Consider the following 23,298-nt stretch of genomic DNA (forward strand, 5'->3'; position numbering starts at 1 on the left):
TTTTCATTATTCTCATAAAATTTGATTTAAACTCTAATTTTTTAAAAATCTTCATTAAAATTTTAAAATTTTAAAATATTTTACTAAGCTCCCAATATTTGATCCCAAACCCATCATTTGCATCTAAATTCTAAGTTACAAATACACTTAAAACATATTTTCTCCATGTACGGAATGGATAATTAGGATAAAATGTTGATGGACAAGTACAGAATATGAATACGATAAAAGCAGTGAATTTTACTACATTAATTTAGTTTAGTACTGAAGATGTGTATCCGGACAAGGGCAAACAGAAGACCGCCACGTCACCAGTAACCGAAAATTTCGTCCTTCAACTATTCCCATGTACGCGCTATTATCACATTATTATTAATTAAATAAAAACAGCAGAAAGAAAAAAAATTGAAAATTTGTGAAATTATCCAGATAATAATTTTTATTTTATTTATAAATAAACCCTCACTTGGTTTAGCCTTGACGATTCCGCTTTATTTTCTTTCAGATCTGGAGTTGATGCTCTAAACGACGAAGAAAGACAACCGAACTTTTTTTTTTTTTCTGGCATTCTCAACGACAAATACTAGTTTCTTGTTTTTCTGTCTCTGTCTGCTTCTTCACAAAATGTGGTGAAGCTGAGCACCGGTAAAATCCTTTCAACTTCCTCACCTTTTTTAATGTTGTTAAGTGTCTAATTTTGGAATATCGAAATATTTTTTCTTTTCTTTTTTGGTTTTTGATTGTTGGATATTTTACTTAATTTTTTTTTAACGCTGGACTGCTCCACGAAGCTAACATTATTTTGTTGTTATTTTGAATATTTGCAAGTACTGCTAGTTCGTTTTTCTTTTCCGAGTTATTGACTGAATTAATTCATTGGATTCTTCGTCTTGGAATTGACTGAACTGAAAAAAAAAAGGGGAAAAAGTAAGAGAAAAGAAACTTTTTACAATGCAGTTTGTGGAACTATATATAATTATGGTCCTAATCGAACTTCCATTTGCAGAAACTCTAAGTGAATTGATTCATCCATGGCGAAATTGCGGCAACATTATTCTTCTCAAGATTCATCCGTATCTCCTAGGGCTGGGAGATCGAGGGAATGGGAGGGTCCATCAAGGTGGACTGACTATTTGGGTCTTGACACGACTTCTCCTTTCTCATCTAGAAGCTCTAGGTACATGAATTCTGATGGTCAGGTCCACAGTTTGGGTGTGGGATCGCACAAGGGCTTGAACATGCAGTGGGTAGCGCAACTGGTTGAAGTTGCGGATGGCCTTATGGCCAAAATGTATAGATTGAACCAAATCCTGGACTACCCAGACCCTATAGGCCATGCATTTTCGGAAGCATTTTGGAAAGCGAGTGTTTTTCCTAACCATCCAAGGATTTGTATCTTGCTCTCAAAAAAGTTCCCTGAGCACTTCAGCAAACTGCAACTCGAGCGTGTAAGATCTGCATTTTTTCATGTTGCTGTAGGCCTTCTTCGACTCGTGAGTATCTGATTGTTCTATTGTCTTTGATAAAAATCGGTGCAGGTTGATAAGGCTGCTCTGGATTCTTTGAGTGGTAATGCAGAAGTTCATTTGCAGAGTTTGGAACCATGGGTTCAGGTGAGGTTAATTGCGCTGCAAAAGTATAAATTATCAAAAGGGGATTTAAGGCCTATCAAAATTTCATTTGCTTCCTAGTTTAAGGCTTTAAATTCTAGGATTTAGTGTCTTTGATGTGTGCTGTACGCATCACAGCATGATTTAAGTTACATAATTCCTTGCAGGCATCTTAGCAGCTATATAGGTTGGATAACATTCTATTTCTTGGTTTTCAAATATACTTTTAGGTTTCTTTCTTATGTATATTTAGTTTATAAAAATTGTCCTTTTTCTTTATCTTTGTAATAGTGATTGATTGTTTTCCATGGATTAGCTACTTCTTGATTTGATGGCATTTCGAGAACAAGCTTTGAGACTCATATTGGACCTTAGCAGTACAGTTATCACCTTATTGGTAAGTGTGAACTCTCTCTTCTATGATGCAAGTTTTATGTTGCTTTTTAGAAACACCAACTTGATCCACCTGCATTTTGGTGTTTGACTATTTGGGAGGTACAAAAGAAAGTGATGTGATGCACAAAATGTACCTAAACCAAATAGGTCCTTTTGATAGATTTTTTGTTATATCCTTCTTGATCTGCTTGAAAGAATATTGAAATTTTTGTTGTCTAGGTGATGTTGAATAACATGGTGACTAGTTTTCTGCAGTATACATGTTAACTTGTTACAGTCTTTTTGCAGCCTCATCAAAATTCCCTTATACTACATGCGTTTATGGATCTCTTCTGTTCTTTCGTTCGTGTCAACCTTTTTTCTGAGAAGGTAATTCTGCCTTGATTATATTTCCCTGTGTGCATGCATTAGTATGCATGAATTTTCATGTAAGACAGAATCGCTGTTACTTGAGAACTTATATCTGTTTTCTTAAACAATTATTAGTGCGGAAAAAGGTGTTGTCGGTTTGCTTATGTATTTGATGCTTTAATAACAGTTACCGAGGAAAATGATGCTGCAAGTTTATAATCTTTTGCATGCTATGTCAAGAAACGACCGAGATTGTGATTTTTATCATCGGTATGAAGTCACTACCTTTTAATCTTGTAGCTTGCTTCTAAGTATGTTGCAATACACTTTATTCAATTTCTGGCCAGTATATATTTAAATGCTTGAGGGATTTACCTTTGTTTGAGTAAACTTAAAGGGTGTTACTTTTTTCTAGTTTTGATTTTAAAATATATAGTTGTTTTAGTCTATTTTTCTGTTGTGATTAGAAGGCTGGAGGTAGAACAGAATTCTGTATAGATGTCGCAAGTGTAAAAACTTACTGAGCTTTTATAAAGCCTTAATTTTGGTTAGCTAATCAGTTTGTTTAGCACATAATATTTAATGTGAAGGAAAAATCATTCTCGTTAGGATAAGCCAAATGTCCTCCCCTCTTTTATGCTAAGAAGTCGTACTTATGATATGGTTGACAATGCTTTGACTTGAATCTTCTTTAAAGGCAAATTGTGTTGTGATTCTTATTCCTTTATATTTGCAAATTGCAAGTAATGTTGGTACTGAATTTCAGGTTGATTCAATTCATTGACTCTTATGATCCTCCATTGAAAGGATTACAAGAAGACCTCAATTTTGTCAGCCCACGCATTGGAGAGGTCATTTACATGCTTTATCTGATTAACATGTTTTTTATAATGGTCGTCGTTTTCTTTTATATTTATTTTTTATATGCAACAAGAGAATCATTTTCTATTATGTTTCTGCTCCATTTGTCGAAGTATATACTTTGTAGTATCCTTGTCTTTTATCCAGAAAATTTCTATTAAGATTTCGAGAATACAATCTACTGGCCTGGTTTTTTAAAAGTAACCCTGCCCGTGCGATGAGGACATTTCCCCTTCCCTAGTTCTCATCACCTTTTATGTTGATTTGCCTTTTATCAAATTCCTATCTATTTCTTTCAAATGGTTGATATTCTTTGTCTTTTGGAAATGATGAAAGGTTTAATCAACAATCTTATGAAAGTTCTGGAAGAAAAGATTAGTTCTCCTTTTAAAGATTGTGGAGGAGTTCACCATCTCAGTCTTGTGTGAATTATATTTTATGCAAATGTTTGTAACTGCCCTTCTAAGGAACAAAGAAATATTAATACTGCCTGAAATGGTGCTTGCAAGTTGTAGCTAGGAAAAATTTCCTAATACATCATTATCCTTTTATAAAGTTTTACTACGTAGGTAACTGCTCATCAATTTGAATGCTTTTGTCTAGCTTTTATGTGATTTAGTGGTTCTTATCACTTAAATGTTGAAAGATTGTTCGAGAACCTTATCCTTCCAAGAGCTTTAGTTCCCAGAGTTGTATACTTTATGTTGGAAATAGTTGCACTGAATTTTCAATCTGTATGTCCAGGTTTTAGAGGCTGTGGGTCCTATTATTTTCCTATCCACAGACACAAGGAAGCTGCGCAATGAAGGGTTTTTAAGTCCATATCATCCTCGGTATCCAGATATTCTTACAAACTCTGCTCATCCCATGGTAAATACTGTTACATGGAAAGATTTTTAGATACTATAAGATGTTTTTTGTACTTGCCAGAACATCTCTTTTCTCTAGTTTTTTGGCAATTGTGAACTTTCATGTTCCTATCAAATACAATGTTTACTGCAACTGCATTTCCAATATCATTTTCTATACTGCAGAGAGCCCAAGATCTGGCAAATGTTACTGCTTACAGGGAGTGGGTATTACTTGGATATCTAGTTTGTCCTGATGAGCTGCTCCGTGTCACTAGTATTGATATTGCTCTGGTAACTTCGATAATTCTTTTGGCTCTTTCTTCTCTTGGTGTGTTAACAATTTGGCAGTTCAGATCGATACTAATGACCTTCTTTAAGCTCTTTTTCTTTTTATCAATAACAAAATCTTATAAAAATTGCCTTTATTTACCTACAGGATCAAAAATGGGTTTAGTGAAATAAACTGAACTATTTCCCAAAAATGAGTACCTCAACATCCTTGATTATTAGTCTATCACTACCTATCTTCAATAAACTAAATAATAGTAGTTTTTTTACTTGAACAAAAGTAGTATGAGGGCAGCCACCTGGGGTTATGTGGATACCTGTATTATGGCATGCATTTTGGCTGCTAATTTTATTATTATTTTCTGGGTGCATATAAGCAAATAGTTATGGCTATCATTTAGATGACAAGGCTGGATTTAGAGTTGTTGAAATCTTAGTAAACCATTTGCACTTCCTTTGGGTTTTGGATTATTCTGCTTGAAAGTAATTTGTTATTATTGTTTGTAACTTTTTCCTTTTTCTAAGCAACTATGTTTCATTTCGATATTGTCTGTTCTGTCTTTTTGTTTCCTTATTTTTCCCTAATGGCTTTCAGGTTGTACTGAAGGAAAATTTAGTTCTTACATTATTCAGGGATGAGGTTAGTTTTAATTTCTGACGTTGAAACAAAATTCTCATTTTTAATGGCCAACTACTCTTGTAATTTTGGGCATGCAGTATGTACTATTGCATGAGGATTATCAGTTATATGTTTTGCCTCGGATACTGGAGTCAAAGAAGATGGCAAAATCGGGTCGGACCAAACAAAAAGAAGCAGATTTGGAATATAGTGTGGCCAAACAAGTTGAGAAAATGATAGGGTATGATTAGAGCTTGGATCTGAACTATATTCTCATTTTATTTTTATTAGTTGCAACTCTAAATTGCAGATGGGAGAAATTATCATTTTATTGGTCTTCCTTTTTTCCTATCTTTGATATGTTAGTCAAAACAAAGAAATAAGTAAACACACGTACTGAATCTAACCACTATAACTACTACTATTAATCATGAAACTCCTGCTGAGATTACTTCTTGCTTTTCGAACTACCCAGGATAGTGCCTTGTCACTTTCTTTAGACCACTGCACACTCTGCACGGTTCCTCCAAGATGTGAATGTCATCCAACATCGGTTTAAACTTCCAGTGTACTGCAATTTGCTTTTTCCGGACGATGCTTCCAATGAATCTATCATTGGACCTGATGATACACGAGGTAATTCCCATTTGAATGGCCTTTGCTAAGGTAAAATGTAACACCAACAATTTTCAGGCTACTCCATCCTCATGTTGGGAATTTCCATCAAAGAACCCACAAGGATATCAAGGGCCATGAGAGCTTCCTTAAGTGCATTAACGAGAGTAATCTCATTGAAATCCCAATGCATGGAGTGTTCACATGGACAAATAATAGAAAAGGACCGGACACCATTTGGGAGAAACTTGATTGAGCTTTTTGCAATGCGACATGGCTTGAGAAACACCCGAGCTCATTTGACCAGTCTACCCATTATTGAATCAGATCATGGTATGTTGATTTTGGACTCAGATAAAAAGAACAAGTTTTAAAAGACGTCCTTACTGTTTTGAGGCAATGTAGTTAGTTGAACCACAATGTAAACACATAGAAAAGCAAGCTTGGAATCTTAGGGTGGATGGGTACCCATCTTATAGGCTCTTGTCCAAGTTGAAGATAGTAAGGGATAGCCTGAAAAAATGGAATAATAAGGAAAGTTTTGGCAACCTACAAGTTAGAAAACAAATTCTTTTAGAGAAGCTAGCTATTGCCCAAATTAATATTCAGGATCTTAAATCTCTTGATCAAGAGAGAACTATATGGGCCGATATGAGCATAGTTTTTGGCTACAAAAGTCAAGGATGAATTGGATCATCAACGGTGAGAGGAACACCAGGTACCTTCATCTTAATGCTAATAAGTGAAAAATTAGGACTGTTCACATGTTTAAAGATGAGAAAGGAAATCAATGGGAGAATCAAGAAGACATTGAAAAGTGTTTCAGTGACTATGTTCAAAGCATATTCACTAGCCAGAATCTAAAACGTTGGATGAAATTGAGAATTTCCTTATTGAGTTGGAGATGCCAAGAATATCAGAGGATTTAAAACATCTTCTTTCAACACAGCTGGGAGATGGTTGGACCTCTAGTAATTGATTCATGCCTAGACTTCCTTACCATTGTTAGAATGCTTAAAGAACTGAACTAAACCTTTATTCCCAGTGCCACCATAATTTTGTAGTTATATTTGTCTGATTGGCATGTTCTATCCTTCAGTATGCATTCAAGAAAATTTTGTTGAAATTTGAATTTAGGTGCAACTATGAATAAATGGGTATTGCTATTTACAATTATAGCAGCCATCTCGAATCTGGATGTGAGGGACACAGAAGTTAAGTTCTTAAGAGTATGTACTTGCTTGAAGATTAAGCTCTTAGGGAAAACAAAAATCAACTTCATGGTAATGCCATGTTTAAAATCACATTGCAAGTTCACACAGTGGCAGTGGAAGAAGAGAAGAAAGGTGTCTGTTAAGCCATGTTGTTTTAGGTTGAAATCCATGGTTCTACCTGGTAATTATTGGTGCAACTGTGCAAGTCATTGGACATGATGACATATGAATCGGGAGAGAGAAAACAAAGAAGTATTGAAGACTTGGATATACTGTGATATAACGAGTTATAACAATTATATTATAGTTTTTGTCCCAGCTGCCAAATCCACAGATTCATGAGCCTCTCTACCTTTGAAAGATAGGAATCAACCCAGATCCGCCTGGAGCCCTGGGCTATATATATAGATGTGTTTTTGTGTGTGTTCATTAACAAGACTGTGACTTGTGAGAACAAAGCAATTCTAAGAATTTCAAGACATTAAAACTTTCAGTTCTTTGTCTTTATGCATTTAATAAATATTTTAGAATATTACCATTGTTTTTTAAAGCTGTTGTTTCCTGTTTTTTCTGGTATAGATGTCATATTCAGCTTTAATATTCAATGGTAAATTGGTTTATGGTTTCAGTGAAGTACATGAGCAAGCATTGATATCATGTGATGCTATACACCATGAGAGGAGAATACTACTGAAGCAAGAAATTGGTAGGATGGTTCTGTTTTTCACTGATCAACCCAGTTTATTGGCTCCAAACATTCAGGTATGATTGGTAACATACTCTTTTAAGAAATCCTTCCTACATAAAGTTTTCTTCTACTTTACTTCATTCCTTGTAAATAATCCTTCATTTGTGCGTACTTGAATTTTTCTCCTTTCAACTGAGTTCTCACAACTATCAGTGGGGCAACATGCCCTGTAACTTTTATTGCTATTGTTTTAATTTATTTAACTCACGAAGAGGATATTACTCACAACGATCTTAACTTTATTGGCCTAAAACTAACAAATTACTCGACTCATTTTCTTGATGTTGTCTAATAATTTTCTGCTTCATCACAGATGGTTTTTTCTGCCCTGGCATTGGCTCAGTGTGAGGTTATCTGGTTTTTTCAACATGTAGGAATTGCATCATCAAAATCAAAAGTTGCTCGAATGGTGCCGGTTGACATAGTAAGCAAAGTTTTTGGTCCTTGTATCACCAAGCCTTTTCCTTGAAGATATTTCAGCATTCTTGTTTATCGTTTTGATCTACGTAATCTGGTGCTTAACTTGGACAGAAATGATTTTGTTGCAGGATCCAAATGATCCAACTATTGGGTTTTTGTTAGATGGGATGGACCATTTATGCTGTCTAGTGCGCAAGTATATTGCAGGTAGTCTCTTTGTAGATGTAACAAATTATTCGATAAAGGCGATTAAATGTAGTTTACTTTTCATCTAGAAGATGAATTTTACAGATTGACAACTATTAACTGGTCTCTGAGTTTATGCCGATATAAATGTGTAACTTTCAAGGTGCTGGCATTTCTTGTGTCAAAGGCAGAATCATATATCCATCAAGAATCCATCAAGGAGGCTAACTGTTGCTAAAAGGTTCTAGTGTAAAAAACTGAGCAAAAATCTAAGCCAAAGAAGGTCTACTCCCTTTACTGGGGTAAAATCTGTACAGTCTGTAAACACTCATGCAATGGCTAATGATGCAGTTAAACCTACATCTCTATTTCAGTCACTGCTACAATATTAGCCACATGATTTTCAGTGCTTATATTACACTATGGTGATCTATTACTGAAAGAACTTCTTGATATGTGAACAGTACTTAAAGATTTTACATTTTTCAATGCAGCAATTCGAGGTTATGCATTATCTTATCTCTCTTCATGTGCTGGTAGAATCCGGTTTTTGCTGGGAACTCCTGGAATGGTGGCTCTTGATCTTGATGCAACCTTAAAAACACTCTTTCAGCAGATTATCAATCACCTTGAAAATATACCCAAGCCACAGGGTGAAAATATTTCTGCAATCACTTGTGATCTGTCTGTAAGAAACCTATAAAACCATTTTCCCTTTCAAATACAAAGCCATAAATCTATACTAAATGAAAATAGGAATGGGTTTGGTATAATATCTACTGCCTGTGAATCGGGTTATAGCTAATGCGGTCTCTTTTGTTGCATAGCCTTTTGGTCATAGTTATGATATATGAAGCCAGAAGGAATAGTTTATATGTATGCAATCAACGTATATTTATATTATATATACACATACAGACAAATAATATGCATGTAAATAGATGTATGTTTGCATCATGGTTTTACTGCGTTAATGTTGCCAAGTTTTACAAAATATGTTCTCTTATGTATAGGTTCCTCTCTGGTTGTGAGGAATCTTGGATATTGAGCTTTTTCTGTCACATAAATAGCTTTGATATACAAGTGCTTCAGTACTTTTCATCCTTTTTCTATTAAAGTTGTTTTTCAATCATTATTTATGCTGCTGTTATCACTCTGCCATTGACAAAATGCATCTAGAAGTAGTTTGTTTATTTATCTATTTTTGGTATAATGACGAGTCGAACCTAGGCGATTCTTAGGGAAAGTGAATGTGGGGTTTGAAGTAGCTCGTTTATTAACCTAATCTAAAATCATCTATCATTCTTAACCAGGGCTTCCGTAAAGATTGGTTGTCTATATTGATGATTGTTACATCTGCTCGATCATCTATAAACATAAGACATTTGGAGAAGGCTACTGTCTCCACTGGAAAAGAGGGGTTACTATCAGAAGGAAATGCAGCATACAATTGGTCTAGGTGGGCTGACTTTGATTCACTTGATTTTTGAGGCTTAGCTTATATTTGATTGCTCAACCAAGTACATTAACTGCAATCAATATGTTTTGTGATATAAGCAAGTAAACATTCATTTCATTTCTTGAGAACAATTTGACTTTGAAAAGTGGAATTATGTATGTCCTGTTTATAAGCTATTATTCATATTTTTCTTTCAGAATTGAATACCTATCAATCTATTATATAACACCTGATAAACAAACTCATAGAGTTGTATTTTATTGTGTAAAAAACTTAGTGATCGTATATATGAATCTGTTTCAATGCAGATGCGTTGATGAACTAGAGTCCCAATTATCAAAGCATGGTAGTCTCAGAAAGCTATACTTCTATCACCAACACCTTACAGCAGTATGCTTTGATACTCTTATCATGTTCTTTATTTTGAAATACCCTGCATGCAGTACTGACTTCTGTATACCTGTCGTAATAGGTCTTTAGAAACACTATGTTTGGACCAGAAGGGCGTCCACAGCATTGCTGTGCATGGCTTGGTGTTGCTAGTAGTTTTCCAGAGTGTGCATCTCCAATTGTTCCAGAGGAGGTAATGACATGCCTTATGGTTAAACCCGCAGCATGGAATACCCCCACATTGCATAATCTTTATCCGCTATTGTTCTAGTGGTTAAATAAACTCTACATGTTGGTGTACTTATCATTCTGATAAGTTATGACTACCCCCATCTTGTTTGGAGTAGTAATGCTTAATCTCTATCATCGGCCTTTTTTTCCCCCTCATTAGAAGGAAATGTTAAAAGTTGGGAAGTTGATGGCTGCTTTATATTTACCATAATTGTCAGGTGACAAAAATTGGGCGAGATGCAGTCCTATATGTTGAGTCTCTCATTGAATCAATTATGGGAGGATTGGAAGGTCTAATTAACATCCTTGATTCTGAAGGTGGATTTGGGGCTTTGGAGATGCAGGTTGCCGTTTAATTCTTGTTCCAATGTAAATTAATTGAAGATGATAAACAGTTTAGAAACCTAACTTTTCAAGTAATCTCAGCTTCTTCCAGAGCAAGCAGCATTTTATTTGAATAATGCATCTAGAGTCTCAATTCCTTCAGCAAAATCACCAAAAGGAGCAGTTGCTTATCCTTTGCCAGGCCATGAGAGTTATCCAGAGAATAACAATTCAATCAAAATGTAAGGCACTTGCCTTTTCTTTCCTTTGCCGTGATCATCTAAATCAATAAGCTGAAAGTCTCATAACTTCTGTTTGTACTAGGTTGGAGGCTGCAATGCAGAGGCTCACAAATTTGTGTTCAGTTTTGAATGATATGGAGCCGATATGCGTTCTGAACCATGTCTTTGTTTTGAGGGAGGTGAGTCATGCTGAATCTGCCAAAGGCCCTTTACTTAGATGTGAGCCTGTTTTGTTGATTTCCTGGATTAGGTTTCTATTGATATGTTCCAAGTTGGCTATTTGTATCCTGCTAACTTGCTTGGTAAATTCGTGTTTAACATACTAGATGATGTTTCCACTGAGGTCAAATATTCCCAGCAGGCCATTAGGTATTCATGTATTTTAATTATAATATTCTCATTATACGTGCAGTACATGAGAGAATGCATCCTTGGCAACTTCAGAAGGAGATTACTTTCAGTGCTGAAAACTGATAATGATCTTCAAAGGCCTTCTATCCTAGAATCACTAATCCGCAGACACATGAATATAATCCATCTAGCTGAACAGCATATTAGCATGGATCTAACACAAGGAATCCGAGAAGTCTTACTCTTGGAGACCTTCTCTGGACCAGTGTCTTCCCTGCATTTATTTGACAGACCAGCTGAGCAACATACTGGATCAGCCACTGAAGTTGTCTGCAACTGGTACATAGAAAACATTGTGAAGGATATGTCCGGTGCTGGAATTCTCTTTACACCCATGCACAAATGCTTCAAAAGCACAAGGCCAGTTGGTGGATATTTTGCGGAGTCAGTTACTGATCTTGGAGAACTGCAGGCATTTGTTCGGATTTTTGGCGGTTATGGGGTTGACAGGCTAGATACAATGATGAAAGAACACACTGCTGCCCTATTGAATTGTATAGACACATCATTACGGTCAAATCGTGAGTTGTTAGAAGCAGTTGCTGGCAGCATGCATTCTGGTGACAGAATAGAAAGAGAAGCTTGTTTGAAGCAAATTGTGGATTTGGAGACAATAATTGGTTTTTGTATCGAGGCGGGACAGGCTTTGGCTTTTGATAAACTTTTGGCTGAAGCTGCTGGAGCAGTGCTTGAAGAAGGTGCACCCTTAATCTATTCATTGCTTGCTGGGGTAGTTAAGCACATACCTGAAGAAATACCTGAAAAGAGGGAAGTACGAAGAATGAGGGGGGTTGCAAACGCTGTTGCTCTTGCTGGTGATCATGACTCAGAGTGGGTTAGATCTATATTGGAAGAAGTTGGAGGTGCTAATGACGGGTCCTGGAGCTTGTTGCCTTATCTATTTGCCACTTTCATGACATCAAATATCTGGAACACGACTGGCTTCAATGTTGACACAGGGGGTTTCAACAACAATATTCATTGTTTGGCAAGGTGGGTGCCCTGTCTGGTTTTCTTTTCTTAGGAAAAAAGAAGTGTTGACTATGAGTTCTAGAGACCGAGGGGACATTACAAACTGAATGCCTTGTAGCTTGCATGTCTAACCATACAAATATGACTGGTTAGTTTGTCATTTAATATTTCGAAGCCTCTCTTAGAATTTTAAAGTGAGAGAGTTGAGGAGCCTTATTTATATTGCATGCAATTCATCCTGACCTGCATACAAGCTTTGAAGTTGTTTTTGTCAAAATTGTGGCCTCTTGATGAAGTAATTGAGGAGACAACTTTTCAACTTTCTAGTTCACATTATCCTTACTGCTCAAGCTTTGCTTGTGTGTTGTAAAAGTAGGGGATTGTGCTAATTATCTTGCCTTAACCTGGCAGGTGTATTAATGCTGTTATAGCTGGAAGTGAATATGTTAGATTGGCACGGGAACATCACCAGAGACAGTTGCTTTCAAACGGCCATGTTGGTAATGCTGACAGTTTGGACCCTGATATGCGTGTTTCAGCAGAAGCTAGTATAAAATCTGCAATGCAGCTGTTTATTAAATTTTCGGCAGGAATTGTACTAGATTCATTCCATGAATCTAACAGGTAAAGATATTGACGTTCTGTTTATTTTATAAAATTTTACAAGCTATATTACGCGTGGGGCTCATAATAAAACTCACGAGAAGTCAAATTTGACCTCTCATCAGTACGTGTATCTTGTTATTATAATACTAATTCAAAGTGCTGATGGTTATTTGTACCCCCCAAAAAAAATGTGTTGATGGTTATCCTTTTTACTTTTCTGAAATATTTGCAGATCTCATCTCGTTGCCAAGCTTGTATTTCTGGACCAACTCTGTGACATTTCACCATACCTTCCAAGAAGCTCTCTTGAGGCCCATGTTCCTTACACTATTCTCCGTTCAATATATAGCCAGTACTACGCGAACTCTCCTTTGATGCCAATGGCATTATTAAGTGCTTCACCACGCCATTCACCTGCTGTATCATTGGCCCATGCGTCCCCTATAATGAGGCAACCCCGTGGAGATTCGACTCCACAGTACAGTGCTAATGATTCAGGTTATTTTAAGGGTTCATCATCACACAGCCAAGAGCAGCTTTATGATGCTGAAAGTGCAAATCTACGAGGCGTTGAAAACAAACATAGAAATGTTCGCCGCTCCGGGCCTCTGGATTACAGTTCAAGCCGTAAAGTCAAGTATGAAGGATCGTCATCAGGAGGTACAGGTCCCAGTCCGCTGCCGAGGTTTGCAGTATCGAGGTCTGGTCCCATATCATACAAGTAGGATGAATTGATGGTACACTTCAACAAGGAATATTACTACTAATTATCTCATATTCTTCTGCTCAATGATAATGTTTCAATTATTAGGTTATATATAATATAAGGTTTAGGATTTAGCTGACACAAATTTTGCCAAAAAATGTATATGTGAATTTACTTTACTGCTTTTTTTTAAAAAAAAAAAAAGATTTACTGCTTTTATTTAAACTGCATTCTTTTCTTTTACTGTAAATTAAACAAATTTTACTTCCAAAATTTAAGTAGTCCTGATTCTCTTATTTACGTTTATGTTATTTGGGTTTTTTTTCTTTTCTTTTTTTGAATATAATATGGCGGGGCTATTATTCAGTGCAAAAGCAAACACCTCTTTCCCCGTACACAAGCTCATAGGGAAATGAGATCAACAAATAGAGTAATAACACTCTGAGAATAATAAATGAACCCAATAACCAAAAGCCAAAGATCCCAGAAAACAAAACCCACTTTCCTTTCTTTCTTTTCATCTGGGAGACGATTCATTTTTACCTCAATGATATTTGAGGTTTTTATTTGTTAATTTTAATTCCTTTTTTTGAAGTTATGTCTAATACGTACTTAAGCATCGATAAAAAGGCATATTGTTTCAAATATAAGAAAAATTGTTTTGTTTTTGTTTTTCATATTTGACTATCAAAATATTCAGTAATAACCCATATTTCATTGCTCGTTAACAGATTTTACAAAAAAAAAAAATGTATGTGAATATAGTTTTATGTTTTTCATATTTGAAGGAAACTAGTGGTAAGGCGGAAGGACTTGAGAAGGGATTGAGATACGAGGGCTGGTAGGATGAACTTGAAGATTCAAGTGGTGGATTGTCTGTGTTAGAGATCAACTCGTATAAACAACAAAATAGAAAAGGTAGAGAGACCAAAATAAATTTTACGTGAAAAACGTTCAACTAAGAGGATAAAAAATCTCGAGCAACGGAGACTTCACTAATGAGAAAGAAATCTGAAAAGTACAAGATGGAGATAATAAGAATAAACCCTAAACCCCGAATACAAAACCCTATAACTAAAACATAAAATTCTCTTAAAGCTCTGTTAAAGCTATTTCTTAATTGTGTTATGTTGTATTTTTCATCAACCTTTCTAGAGTTATTGAGACCCTTTTATATGCTAAATTTGGAGGTCAGATATGAGAAAAACGTCCTAAATAAATCAGAGTTCGATAGGGGAAAAGATAATCAGAGTTTAACTAGGAGAAAAAACCCAGTTAAGTAGGGAACATGTCGCCACATCGTGACGTCATCGATCGCGTGGTCAGGATGTCGTGTGTCGTATCGCATCATCGGGATGTCGACTCTTCCTTGTGGGGACATTGACCTTGTTTTGTCCAAAATACAAGACACATTCCGCAAATCTCCACCTTGACTCGCATTTCTGTAACGCCTTCTTTGCCGAGCCCTGTCAGGGGCCTAACTCGAATTTTACAAGATACTGACCAAATCTAAACAATGTTTGAACTTCAAAACTGGAAGGCTTTTGGTCACCATATTGGCTGAATTACTTTCTATGTCGATTTTATGAATCTAAACCTCTCCTTGAGCGACCACCTCTCGAACAAAGTGATACCGTATGTCTATGTGCTTTTTTCTTTCGTGACGCATCTGATCCTTAGTAAAATGTATATGTAACACCCCTAACCCTATTCATCGTTGGAACAGGATTTCAGAGCGTTACTAGAACTTTCAGCACATTTTACAGATAAATTAAGTCAATCACTGTTCATTTTCTGAGATTATTCAAAACGTCCCTTAAATGGACCCTCGAGGCCCAATATCAGCATTAAAATCGAATCGGGACTTAATCAGAAACTCTAAGAATTTTTCACGACATTTCAAAATTTTTCCAAGGTGCAAGGCTCACACGCCTATGTGGTCCAAGGGACACGCCTGTAACATCCTAAATTAGGGCCTAGTTGGAAGAGTAGTTTCGGGACCACAAATTCGATGCTAAAATAATTATTTTATGATCATTATGAGGTCTAGGATATGAGAATAAGCATGTGTTAAAGTTTCATGAAGAAATTCTATGTGCAAGGTGTCCAATTGGAAATCAGGGACCAATTTGAATAAATTGCAAAACTTGGGTTCTAGAAGAAATTCTAAGGGTCTCCATAGCTAGGGTTTTTCAACATTTCAAGCTTGATAGTAAGTCAATCCTAGCCCCGTTTTTAATGTTCTTCGTATTTTTGAGATCCTTGTAACATGCTCTCTCTATTTCTACCCATATTTCAAGCTAGGGTTCATGTTTAGAAAATTACCCGTGCATGAGATGTTTGTATTTTGATGATTTATGAAGGAATATGTGAGTTTAAAGGATGGTAAACAATTTTTACTAAGTGGTTTTTTTATGGAAATGACTTAAAGGACTAAATTGTAAAAGTTGTGAAAATGGGTAGAAAAATATAGAAAGAAGGAAAAACATGGGCTGCTATAAGTGTGAATAACATTCGGCTAGGCTTGGGTAGCCAATGAATTGCATGCATTTCATTATACGAGCCTTAGGACTAAATTGTAAATATTGTGAAAGGTTAGGGGCAAAATGGTCATTTTGCTCGGGGGTGAGTTTTAATCCTAAAATGAAAAATGTAATGTATTAATAGTCTAATTTTATTGATATAGACCCCAAGGAACCAATTCTGAAGGTCGACCGTGGAAAACAAAAGGTTTCGAAATAACCGAGACACGAATTCGAAACGACTACCAGGTAAGTTCGTATAACCGAAGTAAACTCTTAATATACTTAAAAATGCATGTTCTTGAATGTATGATAATTAGATATTCATTGCATGATAATCCATAAGACATGCTAGTGTAAATGAAAAGATGATAAATGTCCCGGTTGAAATAAAAAGGGAAATCCGATGGTTAAATTATGGCTTACATGACTTGAGATCCTACATGTGTTGTAGAGAAGGATTTAGCCCGGACGGGTAATCCACTGATCTCAATATAGAAAGGATCTAGCCCAGATGGGTGTTCCTTGAGTGATCGAGCCTTCCGAAGAATCTGGGAGCAATAAGGATTTAGCCCAGACGGGTAATCTGTTCGAGGACTGAATTTAGCCTGGACTTGCAATTCAGATCCAAGTATATGAGAGTAATTTTCGTTGAAAGAGATTTAGCCTGGACTGGTAATCCTGGCAATGTTCTATGAGTTGATACTACGGGGGATTTAGCTTGGACTGGTAATCCCATCGTAAGATGTAAGGTTCGCAGGAGTGCGTACTTGAAATGATCACTTGTATAACTTGACGGTAATTGGGCTATCCATCGAAATTTTTGAGAAATTTAATGGGCTTAGCATGAGAAATAAAGAATGGAAATATTAAGTTGATGAGCTCGTCTAAGACTAATGACATGATGTTTTGATATGAGACTTACTTGATGAATGAGTTCATGTGACAGGGAAACTATTTCATACTTGTTGGAATTATTGCCTAATATGGTTGTAATATCCTGATTTTGGGCCTAGTCGGAATAGTGGTTTCGTGACCACAAAATCCGAGATATAAATAATTATTTTATGATTATTTTGAGGTCTATGATATGATTGCATGATTATGTGAAAATTTCTTGAAGGAATTTTATGCATAAAGTGCTTAAATTGAAATTAGGGACTAAATCGAATAATTTGCAAAACTTGCATTCTAGAAGTTTCTAGTATGAAATTGTTTTGCAATATTAATTAGGAGGTCTTAAATAGAAATTTTACCAATTTCTAAGTCTATGGACAAAAATTGGACATGGATGGAATTTTTGGAAAGTTTAGTAGTAAGGGCATTTTGGTCATTTAGGGGCAAAATGAATTAAAATACAAAATTAAAAGCCAATTTTGCTCATCTTCAACCCCATGGCCGAATATAGCAAGGAGAAACCATGGCTAGGGTTTTTCAAGCTTCCAAGCTCAATTGTAAGTTTGTTTTAGCCTCGTTTTTAATGATTTTTACGTTTTTGGAGTCCTAGTAGCTCGATTAAGCTTATGCTAGCAATAATTTAACCTAGGGTTTATATTTGGAAAAATACCCATAGGTGAAATTTGTGTATTTTGGTGTTTTATGATAGAATATGAGGTTTTAAATTATGTTAGACAACTTGTGCTACTCGGTTTTAAGCGAAAACGAGCAAAAGGGCTTAATCGGTAAAAATACCTAATAGTCATAAGTACATGTTAGAGTGAGAATTTGATGTTGCCATAGAAGGGAAAAATGATCAGCATGTCATAAAACATAATAAAATAGGCTAAAGTTTAATTTACGAGCTTTGGGGAAAAAGTGTAAATATGCAAAAGTTTAGGGGCAAAATTGTAATTTTGCCAAAATATGATTTTGGGTCAATTTGAATAATGTGAGTCCTAATTAGACTATATTTTATATGATAGAGCAAGGAAAACTGAAATTCAGACTAAAATGGGGAAAATACTAAGTTGTGGACGAAATGGTAAAAGTAGCCATTTTTGCATACGAGGTAAGTTCATATGTAAATGTTGGTAACATAGTTATTATTTTAAATGTTTTTATGTTATTTAAATGATATGATAATTATTATGAAATATTATACTTGTGATAATTGTTTGATAATATGTCAAATTATGTGATATACTTGGAAAATGTGAAATACTACCGAGTATCGGTATCGGCATTCCGTAGAAGATGGTTGAGACACATGATTGGGAAAAAGGTCCCGTTGAACCTTAGGAATGGATTAGGATACAAGTGACATGTCACTAGGATGGTTGAGCATCCGAACTCGTTGAGTTGAGTCCGAGTTCACTTATGGATGCAAATGTCCGAACTCGTTGAGTTGAGTCCGAGTTCGTGAATGTAACTAGGCATCCGAACTCGTTGAGTTGAGTCCGAGTTCACTCATGGATGCGAACGCCCGAGCTCGTTGAGTTGAGTCCGAGTTCGCTTATGGGCGGGTTACATAGTAGCTTGGCTACATATGTGGCACTTATGTGCAAACTTTCCATGTATCCGAATTATATTCCGATGTGTTTAACGGGTAAAGTTCTACTCAAATGGAGGAATACTCAAGATGAAAGGGACGTATTGGTAAGTGTTGTGAAATGGATACTTTGAACAGGTATGTACTTAACCCTCGGGTTGAAAACTCGATATAACAACAATATGGTAAGATGATAAATGAAAATGTGATATGAATGTCTTGGTGATGATTATGCAAATGATGTTTTATGTTTGCTTATATGGTTATGTTACTTGCTATTTGCATGTGAACTTATTAAGCATTTATGCTTACTCCCTCCTTTTCATTCCTTGTAGTTTTGACAAGCCAGCTCGGAAATCGGGAACGGTCGGAGGCTCGCTCACACTATCCGTATACCATCTTGGCATAATGGCTTGTATATTTTGAATATGGCATGTATAGCATTATAATCATTTTGTATATATGGTCTTATGATATGGTTATTGAGTGGTATGGAAATGCTTGGTAATGATTAGCCATTGGAATGGCTAATCATGATCATATTTGGTGTTATGTATGTCAAATTGCTAGCTAATCCATGGAAACCATGAAATAGGTAAAATTTACCATAAAATAGATTCAGACAGCAGTAGTGACGTGAATTTGAAAAATCACTAAAAATATTAGAAATGGAATTAAACAATTAATAAGTTATGTAATCGAATCTTGATGAGTCTATTTTCATATGGAAGAAGCAAAACAGGTATATGAGCTATATTTTATGAGATGTTTAAATTTTTGTGAAACAGGGCCAGAGCAATTTCTGGATCCCCTGTTCTGACTTTGGAAATTCACCATAAATTTTAAAAAGATAATTAGAAGTCATGCTTTATATGTACAGATTCCTTATTGAGTCTAGTTTTATTATAGACAAACGGTATAGTCATTGAAGCTCTGTACAGGGAGATATCTGATTCGTAATACACAGAGGTCAGAGTAGTCGAACCCTGAAACAGGGGAGACTTTAACTAATAAACTGTACTAATTGGCCATACCAAAAATTCTAGAAAAAAATTAGTAAATAGATATATGAGTCTAGTTTTAGGGAAAATTTACGGAATTGGATTTCGAGTTTCTTAACTCGAGATATGAATTTTTAAGCCACTGTGACACAGATTGTTAGCTTGACTGAAAATTTTAAAAATAAATTGTTTGAGCTGTTTAAGTAATGAATTAAGTCTGTTAACACGTCGTGTTCGACTCCGGCGACGGTCTCGAGTACGGGGTGTTACAATGGTTGTATGCTAAATAACCGGTAAGTTTACTTTCCAGTTATCTGGACTTATTAAGCATGTAAATGCTTACCCCTCTTTCTTTTCCTTTGTTTTTCAGAGCTCGAGGACTCGCGAAGGTTGGAAAATTGCCGAAGCTTTGTCAACGCTATCAACTTGTCTTATTCTGGTATATAGAAACTTTTATTTTGTTATAATGACATGTATAGGATTCTTGGTTATTTTGTTATATATGTCACTGGGCTAGCCAATGTAAGGGCTTGAATAATATACTTATTCATTTTGTATATGGCCATAGGATATGACTCATTTTGATGAATGTTGTAAACCCACTAATTGTGCATGTCATGCTTGAATGTTTCATAAGATGATTAATGTGATATACCGTGGATAGATATGTGTAATGTGGTCGAATCACTTGGAGATGGTTAGGTCATAATTGGCAATGAGTTATAAAATGAGCCAAGTATAAAATGTGAACATCGGAGTGGTAATCCTTAATACAAAAAGGATAACCTAGCATGTGCTAAACCAATGACATGAGGTTAACATGCAAAAGACTATGCCAAGGTAGGGTATGGACATATTTCGGCCATGTTAAATACCATTAAAGTTTATAAATGTGTATGGATGTTGAGGATGACCCTTGGCTTGGAAAATGGCCACTAAAAAGGTCCACACAGGCATGTGTCTAGGACGTGTGTGATACACAGTCAGCCCAATGGGTGTGTTGTACAGCCGTGTGTCCCCTACACTTAAAATTTAGGCTAGTACGCATGGTAGTAAACACACGGGTAGAGCCTCAGTCGTGCGTCCCAACCGTGTGGTGGACACGGCTTAGTACACCGGCGTGTGCCTCTAGATGGATGATGATGTCATAAATAGAATGTCCAGGTTTTTGGAAACAGGCTGTAACATCCCAAAATAGGGCCTAGTCGAAATAGTGATTTCGAAACCACAAATCTAACGCTAAAATATTTATTTTATGATTATTATGAGGTCTAGAATATGAGTATATGCATGTGTTAAAGTTTCATGAAGAAATTCTATGAGTAAGGTGTCCAATTGGAAATTAAGTACCAAATTGAATAAAGTGCAAAACTTGGATTCTAAAAGCAATTTGTATGAAATTGCTTTAGATTATTAATTAGAAGTCCTTAAAGAGCAATTTTCCCAATTTCTAAGTTTTTGGACAAAAATGGGCATTGTATGGATAAAATTTGAAAGAAAGGGCTTAAGGGCATTTTGGTTATTTGGCTAATTAATGAAATAAAATGGGAAAATAAGCCAAAACTCAGCTCATCTTCTCCACCTTGCTGCCGAAATTTGAGAGCCACGATAGTTGTCACTTCCTCTTCCTTGTTAGATGATGATAATACTAAACTGTGGCATATGCGCCTAGGGCATACGAATGAGAATGGCATGGTAGAATTGAGCAAAAGAGGACTTCTTGATGGGCAAGGAAGTTGCAAACTAAATTTCTATGAGCATTGCGTTTCTGAGAAGCAAAAGAGAGTTCGATTCACTAGAGGAATACATAACACGAAGGAAATATTGAAGTATATTCATTCTGATCTATGGGGCCCATCCAGAATGCCTTCGAGAGGTGGAGCTAATTATATGCTAATTTTTATTGATGATTTTTCTAGAAAAGTTTGGGCGTTCTTCCTAAAGCAGAAAAGGGATGTGTTTTCCGCAATTAAGTCTTGGAAAACTATGATTGGAAAACAAACAAGAAAACAAATAAAATACATCCGCACAAACAACGGCTTAGAGTTTTGTTCTGATGAGTTTAATAAACTGTGCAAGTCAGAAGGGATCGTGAGACACTTGACAGTTCGTTATACTCCACAACAAAACGGCTTTGTAGAATGAATGAACAGAACGATCATGGAGAATGTCCGATGTATGTTGTCAAATGCTAACTTACCAAAGTCATTTTGGGCCGAAACAGCCTCTACTACATGTTTTTTGATCAACCGATCTCCATTTGTTGCCATTGACAAAAAGACTCCACAAGAGGCATGGTCTGGTAATCCTGCTGACTATACTGATTTAAAGATCTTTGGGTGTCTTACATATGCTCATGTTGATAATGAAAAATTAGAACTGAGATCCATTAAATATGTATTTCTTGGTCATAAAGCTGGTGTAAAAGAGTATAAGTTATGGTGTCCTGAGAAAAGTTGTGATTAGCAGAGATATTGTTTTTGATGAAATTGCTATGCTACCTAACCTATCTCTTAACTACCTAACCTATCTCTTAAAGACTCTTCCAATAAAGAAAATCAAAAGTAGATGGAGCATCAGATTAATCCAGAAGCTACAACAGCGTCGACTCCTCAAGCCAGTACAAAAATTTAGAATAGAGTTGCTTCTTCACCACAATACTCTATCGCCAAAAATAGAACTAGAAGAGAAATTAAACCTCTAAAGAAGTATGCCGAGGCTGATCTAGTTGCTTATGATTTAAATGTGGCCGAAGATATAGATGCAAACCAAGAGCCATCTAATTATTCTGAGGTAGTTAGCTGTAAAGACTTAGAAAAATAGATGTTTGCTATACAAGAGGAGATGAAATCACTCCACAAAAATAGAACATGGGATCTTGTGAAACCTCCTAAAGTTAAAAAGGGTGTTCGTTGTAAATGGGTGTTTAAAAAGAAAGAAATTACTTTAGGAGTTGAAGAACCTAGATATAAAGCAAGGCTTGTTGCAAAGGGTTACAGTCAAATTCCAGGAGTAGACTTCACAGATGTGTTTTCCCGAGTTGTGAAGCATAGTTCAATTCGAGCTTTGCTTGCTATTGTGACCATGCATGATTTGGAGCTTGAGTAGTTACATGAAAAAATTACATTTTTGCATGGAAAACTTGAGGAGGAAATTTACATGCAACAACCAGAGGGTTTTACAGTTTTAGAAAAAGAGGACTATGTTTGCTTGCTGAAAAAGTCCCTTTACGGTTTGAAACAGTTACCAAGACAGTGGTATAAAAGGTTTGATTACTTTATGCCTTCACATGATTTCAAAAGAAGTAGTTTTGATAGTTGTGTTTACTTTAAGAAAAACAGTGATAGTTCTTTTGTGTATCTACTTATTTATGTTGATGACATGTTGATAGCAGCGAAAGATAAAGGAGAGATAAGAAAGGTCAAAGCCCAACTAAGTGAACAATTTGAGGTGAAAGATTTGGGACCAGCAAAGAAGATACTTGGTATAGAGTCTCTCAGAGATAGAAAAGCAAGTAAACTGTACCTAAGTTAGAAGGGGTACATTGAGAAAGTTCTTTGCAGGTTCCATATGCAGAGTGTTAAACCTATTAGTACTCCATTAACAGCCCATTCTAGACTTGCATCAGTTTTGTCTCCATAATCAGATGATGAGATTGAGTACATGTCACATGTTCTATATTCTAGTGCAGTGGGATCTCTCATGTATGCTATGGTTTGTTCACGTCTAAATTTATCATATGCAGCCAGTGCAGTTAACAGATACATGGTGGATCCCGGTAAAGAAC

The 23,298-nt window shown here is 35.9% G+C and overlaps 1 protein-coding gene across 3 annotated transcripts; it reads left to right on the forward strand.

Moving 5' to 3' along the window:
* The first annotated feature begins 370 nt into the window (after positions 1-370).
* On the forward strand, positions 371-13,725 carry LOC108463842 (protein NAP1). Of its 3 annotated transcripts, XM_017763789.2 has the most exons (25): positions 371-645; positions 829-927; positions 1,007-1,448; positions 1,539-1,613; positions 1,927-2,007; positions 2,295-2,375; positions 2,545-2,627; positions 3,124-3,208; positions 3,963-4,088; positions 4,253-4,360; positions 4,953-4,997; positions 5,075-5,217; positions 7,435-7,567; positions 7,867-7,977; positions 8,102-8,180; positions 8,654-8,847; positions 9,473-9,618; positions 9,927-10,008; positions 10,091-10,201; positions 10,458-10,583; positions 10,666-10,805; positions 10,888-10,984; positions 11,218-12,209; positions 12,600-12,812; positions 13,027-13,725. In XM_017763789.2, exons 3-25 carry the CDS (start codon positions 1,032-1,034, stop codon positions 13,517-13,519), a joined length of 4,161 nt encoding a protein of 1,386 aa, XP_017619278.1. In that variant the 5' UTR covers positions 371-645; positions 829-927; positions 1,007-1,031; the 3' UTR covers positions 13,520-13,725. The 3 variants fall into 3 exon arrangements, with proteins under 3 accessions (XP_017619278.1, XP_052884712.1, XP_017619277.1); XM_053028752.1 differs by having other exon boundaries at positions 377-927; XM_017763788.2 differs by lacking the exon at positions 829-927 and having other exon boundaries at positions 379-645.
* Positions 13,726-23,298: the final 9,573 nt, after the last annotated feature.

Source organism: Gossypium arboreum, chromosome 1 (genome assembly GCF_025698485.1).
Source record: "Gossypium arboreum isolate Shixiya-1 chromosome 1, ASM2569848v2, whole genome shotgun sequence".
NCBI classification, from domain to species: Eukaryota; Viridiplantae; Streptophyta; class Magnoliopsida; order Malvales; family Malvaceae; genus Gossypium; species Gossypium arboreum.

Excerpts from the sequence above, each read along its gene's own strand:
- LOC108463842 (XM_017763789.2), top strand. The coding sequence starts at position 1,032 with ATGGCGAAATTGCGGCAACATTATTCTTCTCAAGATTCATCCGTATCT. Across the intron at positions 4,089-4,252 it reads CAAACTCTGCTCATCCCATG|AGAGCCCAAGATCTGGCAAA; the intron begins GTAAATACTGTT and ends TCTATACTGCAG. Across the intron at positions 8,181-8,653 it reads AGTGCGCAAGTATATTGCAG|CAATTCGAGGTTATGCATTA; the intron begins GTAGTCTCTTTG and ends TTTTCAATGCAG.